Source organism: Cyclopterus lumpus, chromosome 14 (assembly GCF_009769545.1).
Source record: "Cyclopterus lumpus isolate fCycLum1 chromosome 14, fCycLum1.pri, whole genome shotgun sequence".
Taxonomy (NCBI): Eukaryota; Metazoa; Chordata; class Actinopteri; order Perciformes; family Cyclopteridae; genus Cyclopterus; species Cyclopterus lumpus.
Window position 1 is genome coordinate 5,818,862 of NC_046979.1, and position 19,247 is coordinate 5,838,108.

General features: G+C 43.5%; 1 protein-coding gene across 1 annotated transcript; it reads right to left on the reverse strand.

The window, feature by feature from the left end:
- Window positions 1-626: 626 nt before the first annotated feature.
- LOC117742810 (proline-rich protein 7) lies at window positions 627-18,796 on the reverse strand. The gene is made up of 5 exons (XM_034550448.1): window positions 18,720-18,796; window positions 16,066-16,163; window positions 15,870-15,938; window positions 9,045-10,826; window positions 627-2,238 (listed from the first exon to the last, which is right to left on the reverse strand). The coding sequence occupies exons 4-5, from the start codon at window positions 9,397-9,399 to the stop codon at window positions 1,619-1,621; spliced, it is 975 nt and encodes a 324-aa protein (XP_034406339.1). The 5' UTR covers window positions 9,400-10,826; window positions 15,870-15,938; window positions 16,066-16,163; window positions 18,720-18,796; the 3' UTR covers window positions 627-1,618.
- Window positions 18,797-19,247: the final 451 nt, after the last annotated feature.

Below are 19,247 nucleotides of genomic sequence, written 5' to 3' on the forward strand. Positions count from 1 at the left end.
AATGAGATGACGTTGACATTCAAACAAATTGCTGCAGGTTGTCGCTCTCAACCCAAACACGGCTTTGGATTTGAAAATGGGACAATCGTAATTGTAGATCTGTTTAAGGGGTCAATCAACGCTGATTGTCCTATTGTAGGGTTTTAAAAAAAAGAAAAGAAAATGCTGGTGCACAAAACCACAAACAACTGCACAATGTTGGATACATAACTAACCTGATATTATGGCGCTGTAGGAATGTGGAACGGTGAAAAACTAAATCTAAAGTCAATTTACCAGAGTGCCTACAAACAGCGGGGCGACGTCGAGTATTTGATTTTCCATTAACCATGAACTGCATGGTGGCTTTGTGAGGCACTAAGCACTTTTATGAGGTTTGATCAAACGTGTTCGGAGGAAGGGGAAATGTAATTCCTTTCCATTATTGTTTTGAAAATTGAAACCGTTTGAAACCAAATACCCTTTGGAAAAAGAGACTTTGGATGAAGATGCAGCGATTTTTTCAAACTCAGTTGCCAGAATACAGTAATGGCTCTGTATTTTTTTTGCAAACCACGAATACGTTTTATTATTATTATTATTATTATTATTATTTTACCTCTTTTAATTATTGGAAGAAGCCTATAGCTGCTGAAGATGTTTTATTTCACAAGAGAAAAGGCATTTGTCACAAAGCTTAAAAGAATGATGTCAATTTGTACATTCAATAAAATTGTTATTCGCGCAAATGACCCGACGCCGTCCTGTGAACTCCAAAACCCGAAATTCCAAGATTGAAGACAAACGGCAACAGTTTGTAATAAAGACATCGCAAAAACAACAAAGCAGCATGTTACAAAAAAAAAAAGCAATCCGAGTCCACTTGGTCCTCTGGAGAGCTTCCGGTCCTCTACCTTTTCTGTTTCAGAAACACCAACGCCACAAACACGGCGGGCCGAGTCCCGCCGAGGCGCCACCGCGTGTTCTTTCGTGACCGTAAAATACTCGGACAGACGAGCCGTGAACGAAGTCTCCGAAGAATCGGAGCGCAAAAAACAAAAAAGAGGAGAGGTCGTCGTGGGCAACAGACAGTTCCCGGGAGCCATGGCAACGGCAGACTGGTACAATAGGCACAGAGAGACGAGAGGGATGAACAGAGTGAGAGGGGGAGATGAAAAACGGAGGGAGTCTGGATGAAAGGTAGAGACACAGCTGTGCCTGTTGATCCACGCCACTGGTCTTTTCTCCTCTGTTGGTCAAAAGAACTTGGACTCAATTAGCGTCGACATGACACCGGGGTGCCTCTGTAACTTCACAACAACGGCGTGAAACTGTGTAATTTCCTCCTTTTACTCGCACACGTAGTTGAAAGCCGAGTAAGTGGCGCCCTCCGCCTACGGCGCTGCACCGGGAATTGAACTCCTGGCGCCTTTCGCAGCTCTTTAACCCTCATTTTCTTTTCTTTTTCAGCGCTTTCAGGGCAATTAATCTCTACTACTAGCAGTGTTAGTGCTGCAAACACGGAGCCGCAAAGGAGGCACACAGGAAGTCTATCTTTTGTAGATCACCTCCTTTTGAAGGCTCTCCAGAGATGGACCAACTTATTGGTCAGTTAGACTCCTCCAGTCAGCGTCCAGGTCTAGACAGCCGTGCTACGACCCAGCAGGGGGAAGGCCGTTGGCAGGCCACATCCGGGCTCCAGTCCCCTTAGACCATGGACTCCCTGAAGCCCCTGTAAGCCTCCTTGGATCCCCCCTTGGAGTCCTTGTATCCCTCCTCGAAGTCCTTGTATGCCTCCTTGGAGTCCTTGTATGCTTCCTTGGAGTCCTTGTATTCCACCTCTTAGCCCAAGTCCATCGTGGTGAGTCCTGGGCTCTCGGCGGGGCATGGTAGCCATCGCGGCGGCAGCCTGGATGGAGCGGGCCCCCGGCGGCGGGGTGAGGTTGTTGTGGTTCAGGTCCATGTTGGACAGGAGATGACCCAGGGAGTCCCAGCGCTGGGACGAAGGCAGGCGTATCAGGGAGGAGTAACCTCGCTCGGGGAACACGGCCATAACGGGAGGCTTGCTGGTCTCGGACGTGAACACTGGAGCAGGATCCTGGTGTTCCCTCGGAGGCGGAGGCGCTGCGGCACGGAGCGGGGCTGGCTTCAGGTAGGTGCCCCCCCGCGGGTCGGCCAAGACCTCACTGTAGGGCGGAGGAGGATCCTCCATCAGAACTGCCTCCTCATAGCAGGGTGGTTTCCCAAATAGCTCTGTGTCTGGAAAAGAGGAAGACTGGAATTAATCCAACGATTTAGGAAACAAAACCATTTGATTTAGGAAAAGTTCTTCGTTTGGCCTAAAATACCCACGAAAGTGCTGTAACTACATTATGCAAGTTGCATGAGAACTCAAACGTTAACTTCATGTTTCACATGGGGGACGAACACTGGTCCTCCTGGTGGTTGTTGGACCCATCTACCCCGTCCCATCCTGCCCACTCTGCATGTGCTTTTTGCGGTCTTTATACGTCCTGACTCATGATTCCATATATATATATAACACGCAAAATACTTTCATGTGATATCTGCGAATTACTGTCCACAATTTTATTTTTACTGTGCTACAGATGCTGCATGAGGCCCGGCTGTCACAACATACACCAACATTTCAGCGAGTCAGCTTTGCCACCAGTTTGTCCCGGGGGGGGGGCAACTGCAGTACTGCAACTTAAAAATAAATCCCCTTCCCCGTAGACCGCCATTATAATGGCACACCTGTAAAACTGTTGACAAGACATATTAAACGGCATCTCTCATCACGAATCATCTCTCAACTCTTTCTGGTGGAGTCTAGAAAAGCTGACACTGCTGAGCATGTGCACTGGGCTCTATATGTATATGTATGTGTGTGTGTGTATATATATATATATATATATATATATATATATATATATATATATATATATATATATATATATATATATACACAGATACATGAATATATGTGTGGGTCAGTGGTCCTGCTGTCCTGCTTGTGACAGTGAGCTCAGCTGTGGGAACAAAAACCATCGCAGCACATTTGCTCTCGCACACGTTTTCCCATAATCGCTCGCTCCTATTTCAGGCGCACTTGAATCTTTCTGCCTCTCGATGGAGACCGAAGCCTCGTTTTTCTAAACGGAGGAGCCGCAATGCAGCGCTTTGTGCACCGAGACACGTGATCACAATGTGAACAGGTGGCCATTCTGCCTTCTCACTGAGCTTATGGTTATCAATAGAGGGGCATTAATTACACACAGCTTGTTGAGTTTGTTTTGTGGGTTCGTGGGACTTAGGATAAGCAGATTGTTAATATGTAGGGATATAGGAGACATAGTTATGTTATATTTAGTTGTGCTCATTGTAATCGGTGTTAACAGATAAACTGGGAAGTCAGTCATTTTGAAACCTTTTATCAATGGTGATAGTAACACTTTATAAGAACTACACGCTATGAAGCCTTAGTTAAGTATGAGTAAACACTTAATTCATCATTCATAAAGCATTGTTCCACACTTTCTAAATGATGGATTCACTGTGTATCATCACCTGTTATTATAAAGTGTTTGTCCCTGTAATATTTGGTCGTGTTAGAGGCAGCAGTGGCTTAAAGAAGTCTCTTTCTGGTCTTATGGCTCTGGTAACACTTTATAATAACTGCACGCTATGAAGCATTATATAATACTTAATTTACAAATGGTGACTCCATCATTTATAAAATGTGGAACAATGCTTTATAAATGATGAATTAAGTGTTTACTCTAGTTATTAAGCAGTTATTAGAAAGTGTTACCGTAGGGTCCAGTGAGATGAGAAGTTTAAATGTCATTCAATGGAAAAGAGGTAGAGAAGAGTTGGCAGACTTCTTTTGTTTGGTGTTTTTTTGTCTAGTTTAGTTTTATTGAAATTCCTGGGTTTCATTTTCATCCTTTGTTTTCAGTAAACTTGTTGTTGTGAACAATACCAGTGTTGTTTGCTTGCTTGTGGACCGGTAGTTTTCCAGTGCCACCTCATCGGCCCTTTTATAAGGAGGTGGCGGCGCTACACACAGATTCCTTACTCGCTCGCCACAAATTGGACACCATTCTCACCTGTTGCTAATCAAACCCGTTAAAAGACTCCCAACAGTGAAACGTTCAGACTGATGCAGAAATGTGGATTCAGTGTTCAGCAGAAACAGGAATCTTAGTTCGCCCACTTCCTGCGTCGCGTTCAGCGGCTGCAGCCGACATAAGTGATGCAGCGATGTTTTTAAATGTTTTCAATTCTATTGTATCATGCGGTTGAAACGACAGAAAACAAATCGCTACATTTTATTAACTTGCTCAAATGTCGAATTACCTGGGAAAAAAAATTGGTTTGACTTTTTCTTCTGGCTCATATTAAAGAAGAAATACACAAAAATACGATTTTTTTTAAAAAGGAAATTGCATCTATGCTGCAAAACAAAGGTTTACACCGGCAACATTTCTAGAGTACCTCTGATATTTCAGAGAGCCTGTGGGCATATGGTAAGACTTGAGTCTATATTCTAACGTATTGACAGTATAAAGGAGCATATTTTGGGCCCTGGTTATCACACTTGAGTCTTACGGCTTTTCTTTTTGGAACAAGTGAAAGCATGTTTCTGTGTCCAGGCTGATGGAGCTGCCCAGATCCTGATCGATATTTGTTGAAAATGTTGCACAAGCTCTCTGTAACAGTAACAGTAACTCAGATTGTGAATTACTTGCAGAGGCTGGGAAAAAAAAATTAATATTTTTTGCCAGCCTGAAACTGAAAATAAATTGCAAAAAGTAGAAGTTCATTTCATAAAAAGCTGCATATTTTACGTTTATATATTGGGTCGGGTGATAATGAGCATGATAAACCTCTATTGAAGGGGCTGAAATAGAAAGTAATAATGTTGTAATTAATTTAACTGTCGTGAATAATTTGGTTGTGACCGTTGAAAACCGGGATATTTTAGTGTTTTACAAATATTTGTCATGACTCGGGGACAAAACCTTGCACAAAAATCCAAGTCTGCCGTCTGTTGTTGTGGAACATTGGTGGAAAAAATATTAATAACAATTAGATGTAAATGATCCTGTTCACATCCTCGGTAGTAAAACTCACTGTGGTGAATAAACAGCTGTTATGTTGTACTGTTGCTACGGAGACGTATGTATTTATAGAAGCACATGTGCACGCTCTTGTGTACGTGCGAGTGCCCCTGACCAAAGTCCATCACTCCTGCAGGATCAAACTTTCATTGTCAACTCCCCCGTCCGTACCAGCTGCCAGGGCGGCTTTAAATAAACCGATGTTTTGAGGAATCGGAGGTGGGGTTTTGTTTGCAGCTCTGTGCGGCTAAAGTATGTGGCGGTGTGATATTGTATAAATCACGGCGATCATATTGGTCACGGCGAGTGGATTCCACTGAAACATGACCTCCAGCACGCGTGGTTGAATCTGCGCTACATCCTGTTTATTCATTTTATAAACAGTTTTATTCAGAAAGCAGGTTTAACAAACTGAGCCTAAACCTGAACTCTGAGTTAGTTCACTCTGAGTAACTGTGAATAGAAACTGGCAACTCTACCGCGGCAACAGCTGAATACAACGCAGAGCCTCCATTTGAATCCAGTCGACGTGGAGATATTAACACATGGTAGGCTGTACGTGAAAAGGGTCAAAACAGACAGGACTTTCACCCAGGAGGCCGCTGTTCTTGTCGTTACCGTTATGCTTGTTACTTAACGTTATGTAAGAAAGTCCACTAAGGGCGATTGATATTTATTTATGGTGTTTACGTTATTCGTTAACACAAATGCACAGGCATGGTGTGATACCGGGCTGATATGAAATGTATTCACGACAGCTTGGCATTGTCCATGTCTGACGGACACGTTGAATGTCACCTCTTTTTTCCCTCATGTCATCCTTTTTTTTTGGAATCTCCTCTTAAAACACCTTCATCTCGTCCAACCTTTTACGTCATTTTTTTGGGGTATCTTATTACTTCCCTTCTTATCTCGTGTGCTTTATTTTTCTCACATCTCATCTTCTCTGCATCCAACACGGAACAAGTAGATCAAGATGTTCGCATTCGTTCTTTGTAGTGAATACAATATCCCGATCAACGTTGTCGTGAAACAGAAAAGGGGACGAGGTCCGTGCAAGGGGGAAAAAATCACGATGGATTGATGGATCTAAAAACAGTGGACTTTCACCCGGGTGTCCGCTGTTCGTGTCCCATGTGAAACCGGTTCATTAGCCACATCAGGTGATGCCAATCCGTAGTTATTTGAACCCAAACCCCCGACCGTTTTCATGATTTCTCCTTCTCAAAGCTCTGTGGCTGCAGACGGCTGCAGAGGAGGAATCTTCTCCCACCACCGGTCTGAGCTGAGCGTCTTTTATGAGAGCTGCTCCCAGCGTGAACACCCTGTCGGAGCATGCTGGCTGTGTGGGTTGACGGCCGAGTGATGAAATCCGTGCTCCTGGAGCCGAGCGCGTACGTTGTTTTTCTCTTCACCGTCGTTCCGATCATATTATCTTTAACGTAAGCGTTCAACGCTCTCTCTCGTGAGCAAGACCGCCTTCTGCCGCCAGCTCAGTTTCAGATTCAACCGGATGAGAATTTCTTTTTTTTGGGGGGCGGAATTTGATTATGTTTGTTCTATTATTTTGTGCATTTACATCCATGAGCGTACCCAAAATAACAGAAAACACTATAAACGGCAGCCTCGACAAAAGCTTTACATATACAACCTTATAGCAGGATTGTTGTATTAGAAACTGGCCCCTTAGTGGCATAGTTATCTGAAGACTCGTAAATGGGGTTCTGCTTGTGAGCCCACCGCCCTCAGCCTCTCCACGTCCCTCTCCCCCCTCTGGTAAATACGACTGAAACCTTCTCTCCCAGTCCTCTGTTGTGCTCAGCTGGTCGGCACCTGCTTCCCTTTTAGCTCTGCTGCTGCCTGGATACTGAACCTCTTCATCAGTCTGCTCTGTGACCGAGACTCCAGCAACCTTTTGTTTTTATCCGTTGCTGTCCGTCTGTGCTCGTCAACCACCTTTGACAGCAGCCGATGATGCTCTTTTACCCGCTCCGGCTCTCTCCTCCTTCTCTCCGATAATCCCTCTTTCCCTCGTCTTTACCCTCTTCCTCCTTCATTGCTTTCCAATTCCTCTTTTATTGCTTATTTGATTGATTGTATACATATTTTCCTTCCTTTCCTACTGTAGTTTGTTACGTAACTTCTGTTTTTTTTACGAACGACAGTAACGCGACAAACAAAGACGTAAGAAGAATACTTATTTTAAGAAAAGAGTAGACACCATGTGCGTGTAATGAGCAGAAACCCACACCGTCCCAGAAGCATCCAAAACTGACACTAGTGGGGTAGTTAGTGTGTCATAGTTTGAAGCGTATGGTAACTGACCCAGAGTCAGTATTTGAGGAGTCAGTATTTGAAGAGTCAGTCAGTATTTGAAGAGTCAGAATTTGAAGAGTCAGTATTTTAAGTCAGTCAGTATTTGAAGAGTCAGAGTCAGTATTTGAAGAGTCAGAGTCAGTATTTGAAGAGTCGCGTGGTTAAATCTAAAATTGTTTCTTAAAAAAAAGGGAGATGGTTTTCTGTTCACGACATATTTTCAGCCACGTTGGCGGCATTGGTTCAACGTCTAGCAAAGTTGGTTTAAATCGATTTAAAATATCTATAGGATTGAATAAAACATTATTATCGCAGTCCTGAGCGAGTGAATCCCACTGATTATCCGTGAACCCTTGACTTTTCCTTTATCAAACTATCATTCTGGATTTATTCTGGTGATCTCCTCACTTTGTTCTGCGTTACAACGGCATTGAGTACTAATACCTAGCCCTAGTTAAAGCACCAAAAGCACGAAGCAATGTCTACTTGTCATTGCAGGTTATTTTTGTAATATTTCCTACGGGAGGAGGGGGGGGGGAGTATCTTGTGACCCCTTTTGATTGACTTCATGACCCCCAGTTTGGGAACCTCTGAAGTAAAAGAGTAACTCCGACTGGCGAAGCTTCCCGTTGGCTTCTGCTGAACTTGAGGATGCATTCTAACACAGAACAAGAACATTTCTTAGACGCTAGTTACGATAGGGAGAGAGCGCTTCATGGAGGAATAATTAAAGTGATCAATAAATCTTGAAAAACCTATCCTTTAAGATGTTGATCTCTCTCGCTCCCTTTCCTTCTTTGTTCCCTCTCTCCCTCCCCCAGCGGTGCTCCTTGCCAGCTCTACACACTCCACCCTCTGATTGTCTCTCTCTTTCTTGTCGTCGTTTTGTTTCTCCGAGTTTAGCCCGGTCGTGTTGCTGCTCGCTCCCGTCACCACTGGGCCTCCACAGTCACCACCCACGCCTCAGCAGGCAGCTGTCACCATGACGCCCTGCGGGGGAACGCTGCCCGGCAGGCAGGGAGGTGGAAGCTGGGAAGCGAAGTGTCTAAAAAAAAAAAATCTGACAGGGAAAAATTAAATCCCCCTCCTGTCCCCGTTGTCTCTCTTTTTGCATGTCGTGAATTTATTCCATATTTCACACTTTTTGTGTTTTTGTTCAATTTAGCGTCTTATGAATGAAATGTGCATTTGGTAGATAAAGGGAAAGAGGTTTGATATTTGTCTCAACAGTAGAGAAGATATTATTAATGTTGAGACTAATGGATGCAGTTCATATTAGTATTAAAATAAGTTAAAAGAGATGAGGAAAGAAAAACACGTTCCACCTAAGGTTTCATACCTTAGGTGTGAAACCTTATCTCATAGTGAGACTGAACATTAAGCAGCTGGAATTACTGGTGAGCAGCTCCGTACAATTAGATTTTTGGGTCGGTCACATGGTTGACCTGAACATCTGAAAAGGGCCAAATATTCGAGGCCCTCCACGTCTTCATATCCTCCATTACATCCTACCACTTCACCTTCCCTCCACTACATTTCATAGTAAAATGGTTCCGAAGTGTTAAAAAGAGCCGCTCAGCGACGGCATAACAACACAGTACAATAACAATTCCTTTGTGTTACCTGGCATGCTGACCCAGTTAGCTTGCGGCATGAGATGAGGGACCTGCAGAGGAATCGGCGGCGGCGACAGGGTTTGTGGGGGGCAAAACTGCGGTGGCTCCCTGGGCAGCTGTAAAGGTGGTAAGGGAGGCTGCGGTGGAGGAGGAGGCGGAGGCGGGTATCCACCGGGGTGACAGCTGAGCGGCTCCATCTCTACGGTCCGCAGACATTGCTCCCTCAGCCGCTCCTCGTGGCGGCGCTTCAGCCGGCGCTGCAGGAAGCTGCAGAAACAGCAGAGCATGACGACGAGGGCCCAGACCAACCAGAAGCCGGCGAAACAGGCCAGGAAGGTGTAGGTGCCCTGCGACATCACCATGGCGATGACTGGATGGGCTGAGAGTTCCCCCACCTCCAACTCGATTTCAGACGCACAGGATGGGATGTACGCGGGGTCCCGTTTTCCTCTGAAACTTAGCAAGCTTGCGGCTCGTCTCTCTGTGATTAATACGACTAATTCTGGCACTTTTATCACATTCTGTGATGAAAAAAAAAACGATATTGCAGATTTAACTAAATGCTGCTATCCAAGGTGGAAACTAGCGGAGATTGAAGCCGTTAACAGGAGATGACAGTTCAGCCGCTTCCCTTGAAAAGTCAGTTAAGGTTACAACATCCTTCAGAGTCATCACAATGACAGGTTTGTTTCAAGATGGCCGCTCTTTCACTCGATGCTTGAAACGGACGTCAAAATGGTTTCTGCTTTCTTGTTGAAACGATCCAAGACGAATTATTTCCAGAATCCTTAGAATTGCCAAAAGAAGTAGTAAGTGATGAAGTGAATTAATAACGGTTAAAAATCAAGAAACATTCAGCCAATAAGATGTGCTGCAGGTCCTGTCTTTGTTTTTGTTTATAAAGGGCTGTCCGTCAGTAAAAAGTGAAAGTGAAATAAAAAATAAAAATGTGACATTTTATTACATTAAATGTCTGTCCACCTCGTTTAGAGATGAATGAACGTAAATCGCAGGATGTTACACTTTTGAGGCTGTGTGATGTGTCTGGAAAAGAGAAACTTCCTGCACCACCAACAAATTCATGAAAAGACTCAAAGACAATATCTTGTGCTTTTTTTTAAGAAAAAATGAAGTCTCTGTTTTTTAATTAAGCTACAAAAAGGTCTCGAACCTCCTAATTGGATCAGAAAACTGCAGGAAATCAAAATCCGTCCAGATGTTTTAGAAATCAGCTCCGCTGCAGCACTCCTCGTTTACATGGAAATGTGTCTGAGTCCCAGGATAAACACACACATGGACGCATTAGTTATTCCACAAGATTACAGATGAACTCCGCAGCTTCACAGGTGTTTCAACGGCAGCAAACATCCATTTCAATTCTCCCAAAAGCTCCGCCAGGTCTCTTTTCAATAATCCACCCACTCAGTGGTGGTGGCTGAACAAGTTTCCATCTTTTCTGATGGAAAACAAAGTTGCAAACGGCGTCGTCGGCTGGATTTTGAGGCAGAAACTTCAAGTCCAAGATACAAGAGAGCAAAATGGAAGAAAAAACATAAATAGGTTGAAGCTGGAAAGCTGCAGGGGCCGGTTGAACTGAGGCAACGTCCAATCAGAAGCGTCAAAACCCCCCCGGGAGGCGATGTGTGAATCCCTGTCGTCCACGTGAAGCCAAAGAGCTGGTCCCTTCCGAGCCACGGGGGTTTGGAGTCTGGGGTCCGTCAACACCGCTGGGGGAGGGCCGAATTCCTGCCTATCTGATCCCAGCGGGACTCTTCAGCCTCACGCCGCTCTACAAAGACACACAGGGAGGAGACCAGACCATCGTCAGCGATTTATCAGAGGACAAATTCAGACAATATTTTCCACACAGTGAGAACTCGGAGCAGTAAAAACAGTCTATGAATCTCAGCTGTTGAGGCAGGATTATGACGCCAACCTCGGGGGTGGGTTTGGGGGGGGGGGGGGGGGGGGGGGGGGAGGATCAGTTTCACACTTCAGAGAGGAGCTCGCGCAGAAATATTCACAGCGATGGAGCGAAAGTGCCTCTGAAACAAAAACAAAAAAACACATTATTCCTTATTTTTTGGTACTAATGAATTACTTGAGTTAATTCTTCCACACTGCACTGTTATCGAAGAACAAGTCCTCCAAATAAAGGCTAGGTTCTTGGCGCAAATGTTGACCTTTGACCACCAACCTACACGCATAGCCAAAATGCACTGCTGTAAAGAAAAAGGCGATTTATAACACGAGACATATCGGAAAGTGCCAAAATATTCATTTTATCTTGATTATCTCGTTTTGGTAACATTTGGAAGCCGACTCTTTTGCTGTGACGTCATTATTTGCTGAATACAACGAATATTTTTTCTCCGGAGGACAGTCTGCTGTGAATCCAGAGTGTCCAGGGTTAACAAATCCACAATTCATGATATCACAATACCGTGAAGTAGACAGACCAAACAAAAACCTGAAATATGACAGATATGAAGACAGTCGAGGATTTCAACTTCAATATAATATCCACCACAAGTCCTGATTGGAATATATTAAGTATTAGATTCAGCCAGAGAGGAAGGAGTAAAGAAGTAGGAGAAAACAAAAAGGCCACATTAACTCCACTGAAAATGTTCTTGTATAATTATTTGCTTTAACAATAGAATAAAGTTAGTAATTTATTCTGGCAAAGGGCAGATGCGGTTGCCACCATGTTTATATTCTTTCTCCAAATGGTTAAAAAAAGAAAAAAGAATACATGAATAATTCCGAGAAGAATAAATCACACTTTATTATAATTACTGGACACCTAGATGTTTTCTTCCTTCAGAGTTTCTAGTAAATCAGACCGGAGCTGGAGGACCGAAGGTGACCCCCTCACTTCAAACTACGCTAACATGCACACTATGACAATATCGACATTCGGATTTTCAGCTGGTATAAAGTTCACCGTAATTAAAAAGTATTGAACACATTGATATTTTGACCCGCTATCCTATGGTTTTATCCCGAGGAGTAAATGTCTGTACATCGTTTCATGGCGATGCACCTGTTGAGATGCTGAGATGACCTCTTTGCACTACTCAAGGACATCTTTACTTTCTCATCTTAAAATCAGCCTGTTAACGCTGATTCATTTGTGCATTCTTTCAACCAAGCTGAAGACAAACTGCATCACTTGCTCTTCATGCTGATGTCTTGTTTTGTATCTCTTCATGCTGATGTATTGAGCTTCTAGTGTATGTTATGTAATGCTGTTTTTGTCTGCATGGGGTTTTATCGTGTTATATTTGTGGCTATCGGAGACCAGAATGCTGCGTCTCAAGGGGATATCCTGTAAGTACATTTAAATTGTGTTTATGGATGGTGACTGCCAGTGACCCACAGACTGTTGTTTTCAATACAGGAGACATTAAAAAAAAATAAAAGCATCCCTGTTCATGATACAATTTATAGATCGTCGACTCTGGGAGTCACCCTCAGTTGTTTTTTTTTCGAGTCACGATTTCTTCCATTTGTCAGCAGAAAGGACAAGAAGACATAAGGAATTCAGTTTTTGTAAATTGCTAATGAACTTATGAATGTAATAACAGTCTCGAATTAAGCTGAAAATGTTATATATATATATCTTCCACCTCCATGTCACCTTTGGGAATCACACTATTGCAATTTAAATTTGTTGAGCGGAGGTGATTCATCGGGAGACGGCCTTCACGAGGTCGCACGGCCGCTGATATTTCAATCTGCGAGCGGCGATATGGAACAGAGCTTTTGTTTGTCTCCCCACGCTTCCTGCCCGTCCCGATCCAGTCATCACAGAGGAGCGTTATATACTCGGGGCCTCAACCTCCAGCGCCCACTCGTGTACGACAACACACACACACACACACGCAGAGTACACACTTGCTCTATTTTTGTCCCTCTTTTGTCTTTTATCTTTTTCTCTCATGCGGAGCACAATCTGAAATAGAAGTGATCTCGCTTTGATTTAAAAAGGACTGAATGAGTCGGATCAAACACGAAAAGGTAATAATAGTGGAGGACGTTACACGGTCAACCATTTAACCATCAAATGTTTGTCACTTTTGCCACATAGATACCTCGAAAACTGAATCTGTTATCAAAATAAGTTATTGCTGAATTTTTGTAATCGATTGCCTAATTGTTAACATGCTCAGCTCTGAAAATCATCGTACAGTAATTTAGTAAAATATATATATATATAGATACTTTATTAATTTGTTTGTAGCAGCAGCAAACAAGGTTACAATATATACACAATACAATAATATAGTAGAGCAGGGCATATTACATTTAAGAAAATTAAATAATTAAAAAATAAAGAAAATGCAAAAAAAGTGTATATACAGCGTATATAAGTGAGTATAAAGTATATAAAGTGAAAGCGGTGCGAGGGTTATTAATGTTGATTCAATTTGAGGAGGATCTGGCCAGAGGTGATAATTTATACAGTATACATGTAAGAAGAGAAAATATGAAAATCTAATCTTTGGGCCCGGTACATTTTGTGCTGCACAGTTTTTCGTGATAAACAATAAGCTTGAAAAGCTGAACGTCCACGTCAAAGTGCCTCCTCGATCGGGACCTGAAAGCCTGTGAGTCTCCAGGCCTCGGCGGGCCACTTCATCTCCTCTCCGTCCGTCGTCACATTTCACTCAAAGAGTCACATGATCACCGTCGTCCACGAGGAGGTCGGCAGGAATGAGTTCTGCTGCTCGCGAGCTTGCATTCTTTTAAACTTGACTCGTTTGGTATAAAGATCACTGAGCTTTCACACAAGAAAAAAGAGGGCACAACTGAAACTGTGACTCTATGGAGGTTCAACTTAACAAGTTTTTACATCCATGTTGGGTAAAGTGTCTTTTTATACATCATCCCCCAATTTTAGAGCGACGCGGCCGGATGCAACTTGTGCATATGCGAACAAAAACTCGTCCATGTTGTTCTACGAAAAGGAAACCACATAGACTACTTCTGATGAATACAAATATTCAAACAAAGTAAAAAACTCAGTTTTACGAGCAAATTTAAGGATAAGTTGGTGACACCAAATATAATATTTGGATGTCTTCAAGTTAATACTACTTCCTGTCCCCCTGCTGATCCTGTGTAGCTTTTCTCCCAACTTCATCGCCACTTCAGGTGTTCCTAATCTGGGCGAAGTCTTTATGACTGACAGGTTATGTTTTGTTACGTTTGGTAGTTTTAGTCCGACGGCCCAATGCTTCTTTCTTTCTGTTGGCACTAACATTAGCTAACAGAGACAGTGCTGACGTGTTTATGTTTATCATGCTCACCATGCTCAGTCTAGCTTATTAGCACGCTAATAAACACCTTCAGCTGAGGGCGATTCTGTGATTGGTTCTGAAGGCAATTTGGTCATAAACAAAAAATATTGGTCAAATGCAAATTGTGATTCGACGATGGCGCAAAATGAAAAGGTCGGGAAACCCCAACACGAGTAGGATGGATCCTCTGGGGACCATGAATGCCTGCACACAAATGTCACGGCAACTAATCAAATGGCTCTTGAGATATTTTAGTGCGGACCAATTTATTCCTACTTGTTAACTGCACGCTAAGCTAACACCGCTAACGCATCCGGCCTGAAGCGCCACCTCAACGCCAAACGCCGTCTGCCGCTCAGGACTCTTCAGCTTCCAGCGTCGTGTGATGGCTCGTCCTTGACGGACACCTGTCCCGAGTCACACAGTCGCAAAATATCTCAAAGGCTAAATGTGCAAATATGGCGAGACATGAATGTCCTTTTTCATTTGGTTAATATCAAAATACACATTTTTTTAATAACGAAATAATGAGCCTAAGCACATACAGTTGGCGGTTGCACTTAATACTTTTTTTTTTAAAGTCTAAAATGTTATCAGCTTTATGTTTTGGATATAATCTATAACTATTTCATCTGAGACACAAAATAAAGTCAATTCATTAATATATATTCTCACCGATGTCAGTAAGTTATTACATTACATTACATTACATTACATGTCATTTAGCTGACGCTTTTATCCAAAGCGACTTACAATAAGTGCATTAAACCATGAGTCCAAACTCAGAACAACAAGAATCAAGCAAGTACAATTTCTTCAATAACGTTAAACTACAGAGTGCTATCAGTAAGATACATTTAAGTGCTACTAAAGTGCTAAACAACAAAGTGCTATCGGTAAGGGACATTTAAGTGCTACTAGGGCTCTACCTTCCCTATTCAAGGTATAGTCGAAAAAGATGTGTTATCTGCATGGACACGTGTTCAGGGACCCTGTGGGGCCCCAGCATGACCTCTTTCAGGGTGTGTTGCTACAGAGAATCAAACAGCTGCCAATAAAACCAAAAGGTCTTCCCTGTGTCTCAGCAGCTCTGAATTAACCTCCATCATATCTGTGGCAAGTCATCCCAAACACAGGCTGCTGATGATTCTTACATTATGCAACAGACGCACTGCTGTGTTTTGTGTGTGTGTGTGTGTGTGTGTGCGTGTGTGTGTGTGTGTATGTGTGTGTGTTTTATGTCGCTTCTTTAATTTCCTCCATGAGGGAACAAGCACGAGGGTTCGCCATCCTGAGACTGAGAATAAAGATAATTGGGGGAAATGGCGTCAATAAGACAAAGAGTATGTTTAAGGAGCAAGACATCCTTTCTACATGGAAATCGTGACATAAGGTACAGCGCAGGTAGTACAATAAATAAATAAATAACAACGTCGCTGTGAACTCACAGCTTTACACACACGCACACGCACACACACACTACAGGACACCACAGGTCGCTGATTATTATTATTTTTTTAACTCACCTTTAATTCTCGTGGAGTCTCCGGCGAGGTGAAGCGCTCAGCTCCCTCCGTGCCATTTAAGTTTGGTGTCTAACATTTGTATTTTTTTTTTTTAAGAAAAAAAAAGGACAAAACAAAATATGGTAAAAAAAAAAAAAAAAAACACACGCACACATACACAACACTTGAGCCCCGTTCCCTGTCGGTGTGTGATTACCGGCTCCGGTCAGACCACCGCCCGGTACATGCTGTGAGCTGCTCCGCTCTCTCTCTCTCTCCTCCCTGCTCCGGAGAAGCGCGTCGTGTTTTGGACCTCTGGGGTAATAAAGAGCGAGAGAGAGAGAGAGAGAGAGAGAGGTTCACCTTGACAGCCTGGCTCCTCCCTCCCTCCTCTCCTTCATTCGGTCCCTCCCTCCCTGCCTCATGACTGGAACAGCAGAAGGAGCGCTTCGTGACACACACGCACGCACACACACACACACACACACACACACACACACACACACACACACACACACACACACACACACACACACAGCCTGTCTGCCTGTCTGGATGATGGCAATACAAATCAAACTGCCCGCAGGGGGTTTCCAAGGACGCACAACTTGGCAAAGGGAGGCAGACTCCGTGGAGGGCGTAAAGATGGAGAGTTGAAGGTGTCAACTACTAGGGTGATATTTACACGTGTGTGCAAAAAAATATTTGGATGATCCATTGATGTTATTGTGCCGTTCGGGCTTCTCCATATACATGTCTGGAAATTGTACACAAGAATGTATATTAAAGGCTCTCTACCGCCAAGCAGCTGTGTGAGGTTGTTCCTATTATTTAAGTAGAGGTGATCATCGTGATTCTCAGGTAATTTGGGGCACCAGCAGAATAAGGAGTGGTTGTCGTGGTACTATGAGTAATTTCGAAATTAATATAATTCTGGATTAAAGACTGAAATCCTAAATTTGCTGCTGTTTTTTTTGTCATTGTTCTACAATTTAAGGTCATTTGGAATTGTGCTTTTTGCTTGAGAGGCGACGATGTGGAAAAAACAAAACAAGATGCACATGCCCCAAGTATTTGTCAAGGAAAAGGGAGGAAACGCATCTGATGCGGCCAGTTCCCACGTCAGGCCGCACATGCACTTTGTTGTGTATTTCCCATCCCATGACCCTCTTCTCATCACACACAATATTTCCCCTTTTTTTCACCTGGTCGTTCATGCAAATACAATCAAAAAGGAGCTCTTCTTCTCTATTGCTTCCTCATTTGGCCATAAACCCGGAGTATCGGATGAATTTAAATCCGTCACCAAATTTCATGGCAAACTCGTTCAGTAGTTGTTTGTCACTAAAGAAGTGTCGGGTGATTCATGCGGCAACGCCAACAGCTCCAAGTGAACTTTTTGTTGAACCGGATATCTTTTAAAAGTGATGACAAACTTCCTGTCAGCCTCAGCAGCTCTGTGATATGAATACTAACTGTAAAAAAGTAAACGTGGCGAACAAGCTTGCGTGCTGAACTTGTTAGCACGCTCACGTTAGCTCACGTTAGCTCACGTAGTGATAAATGATGAATCGCATCCAAATGCACAGCCGAGTTGGACGTGTTGAATCTGAGATGTCCTAAAATGGCCACCGTACAGAGATTTAATTGATTTAAGTGGCACCGTGACCTTTCAATCCGACGCCACCCTCAGCACCAAAGCGTGGCTATAGATTTGTAATTTCTCTCGCAGCGCAAGATGAGCCGCCCGGGACACAGAGTCCACGCTGGGTTTTCATCCCTGAAGTCTGTTGGTCATGGACTGGATTTTACCCGGCGAAAGAAATCAAAAGCAGCAGGATTGTTTCGCAGCACTTCAGGAGAGTGAACCGATGCCTGAGATCAAAGGGAACACTCAGAACAGGACAAACACCCGGTAATCCTCCGCGTGTCTCCGTTGGATCAGGGGATCAAGGCTCTATTGGTTTTTCAGTCCTCGGGGCTCGGGAGTCGTGCTGCTTCTCTCTCAGCAGCAGCACCTGCACCCGATCGGTGTTCGATTCATCGGTGAAGCCCAGACACGAGTGGCTTAATAGCACTACCATCTCAATTCTGCATGCGTTAGTGTTGAGGCCAGAACACACTCAATCTGCCTGTGTTTTAAGGGTGAATGTATTCGATAGGTGGGCAGATTGTTAAGTCTCGTTTTGAGTATCGATACGAGTTCCAGGATCGATGCCCCTCTGGTCGCTGTGATCTCCACACACCCTTATATAGGACGCCCGATGTCCTGCATTCATTCTGAACACATGGAGTGCACCGTTTTCCATTGCGGAGGTAATTCTCAGGATACTGGCCTGGTGAAGACGTACAGTATTTAGTCCTTTTGTTTAGAAGTGTATTTTTTACCTTGGAAATAGTATGTGTAAAGAAAGAATCTCCATCTCAGATGGGTTTGAAAGCTCAGAGGTAAGCAGAAAGCCTTTTGTGGCTCCGGAGGGGTCACGTTTAGGAATATTACCCTGATGATGATGATCTTATAAGAAATCCACTGTTATTTGGTACTAGATTTAGAGTTAAAGTCAGGATATCTCGGTCTCTGCCAACTTGATTCAAACCTTTTTCTTTTTATGTCTCTCGTGAGTCCCAACTTTAGGGAAGTGCGATAGATACTACTTCAGTGCCCCTTCAAAAGAATGTGGTGAATATCCATTCAGAGGCTTCTACAGCAGCAAAGAGCTGCTGCTGGTTTTTAATCTGTTACATGCAGTTACAAACTGCTCAGTTGCTATGAATTTAGACCACCTGCATGCCATGTGTATTCAATATGTACATCCTTATTACAGCAATGACACTACACGCACACACACGTAAAAACAAACAGACACACACCTTTTGAGAGGTGCAATGCCGTCTTGAATTAGAGATGAAAATGTTCGTGTCCCAGCCGGGTTTGAAGGTAACGTGACTCTGCCTCCGTCATGAGAGAGAGAGAGAGAGAGAGAGATGGTGGTTTCCCTCACAACCGTCAGAGTTCAGGCTCTGAGGAGCTCACTCTACCTGCAGCTGATTTGACTGTCAAACACTTCTTCATTAGTTTGAATTCAAATCCCGGTGAGCAGCCGGCCTCAGCGTGTGCACACAGTGAGCCACGTGAAATCTGCAAAGAAACCGTGTTGAAATGTCCTTCAGTCTGGCACAGGGGTTCAGCTTCATCTCAGACATACAGGTTGAAATATTCTCAGCAAAAAAAAATAAAAAAATGGTATGAAAAGTAACTTCTACTCAAGCTAGTGGTAATGTTCTTATAATCTATTTGTAGACATTCCTTGGGGGCAGATCAGTGTGACACTGAAATATATATATATATATATATATCTTGAGAACTTGTGAATTTGGACACCACCAATGCTTCTGAGA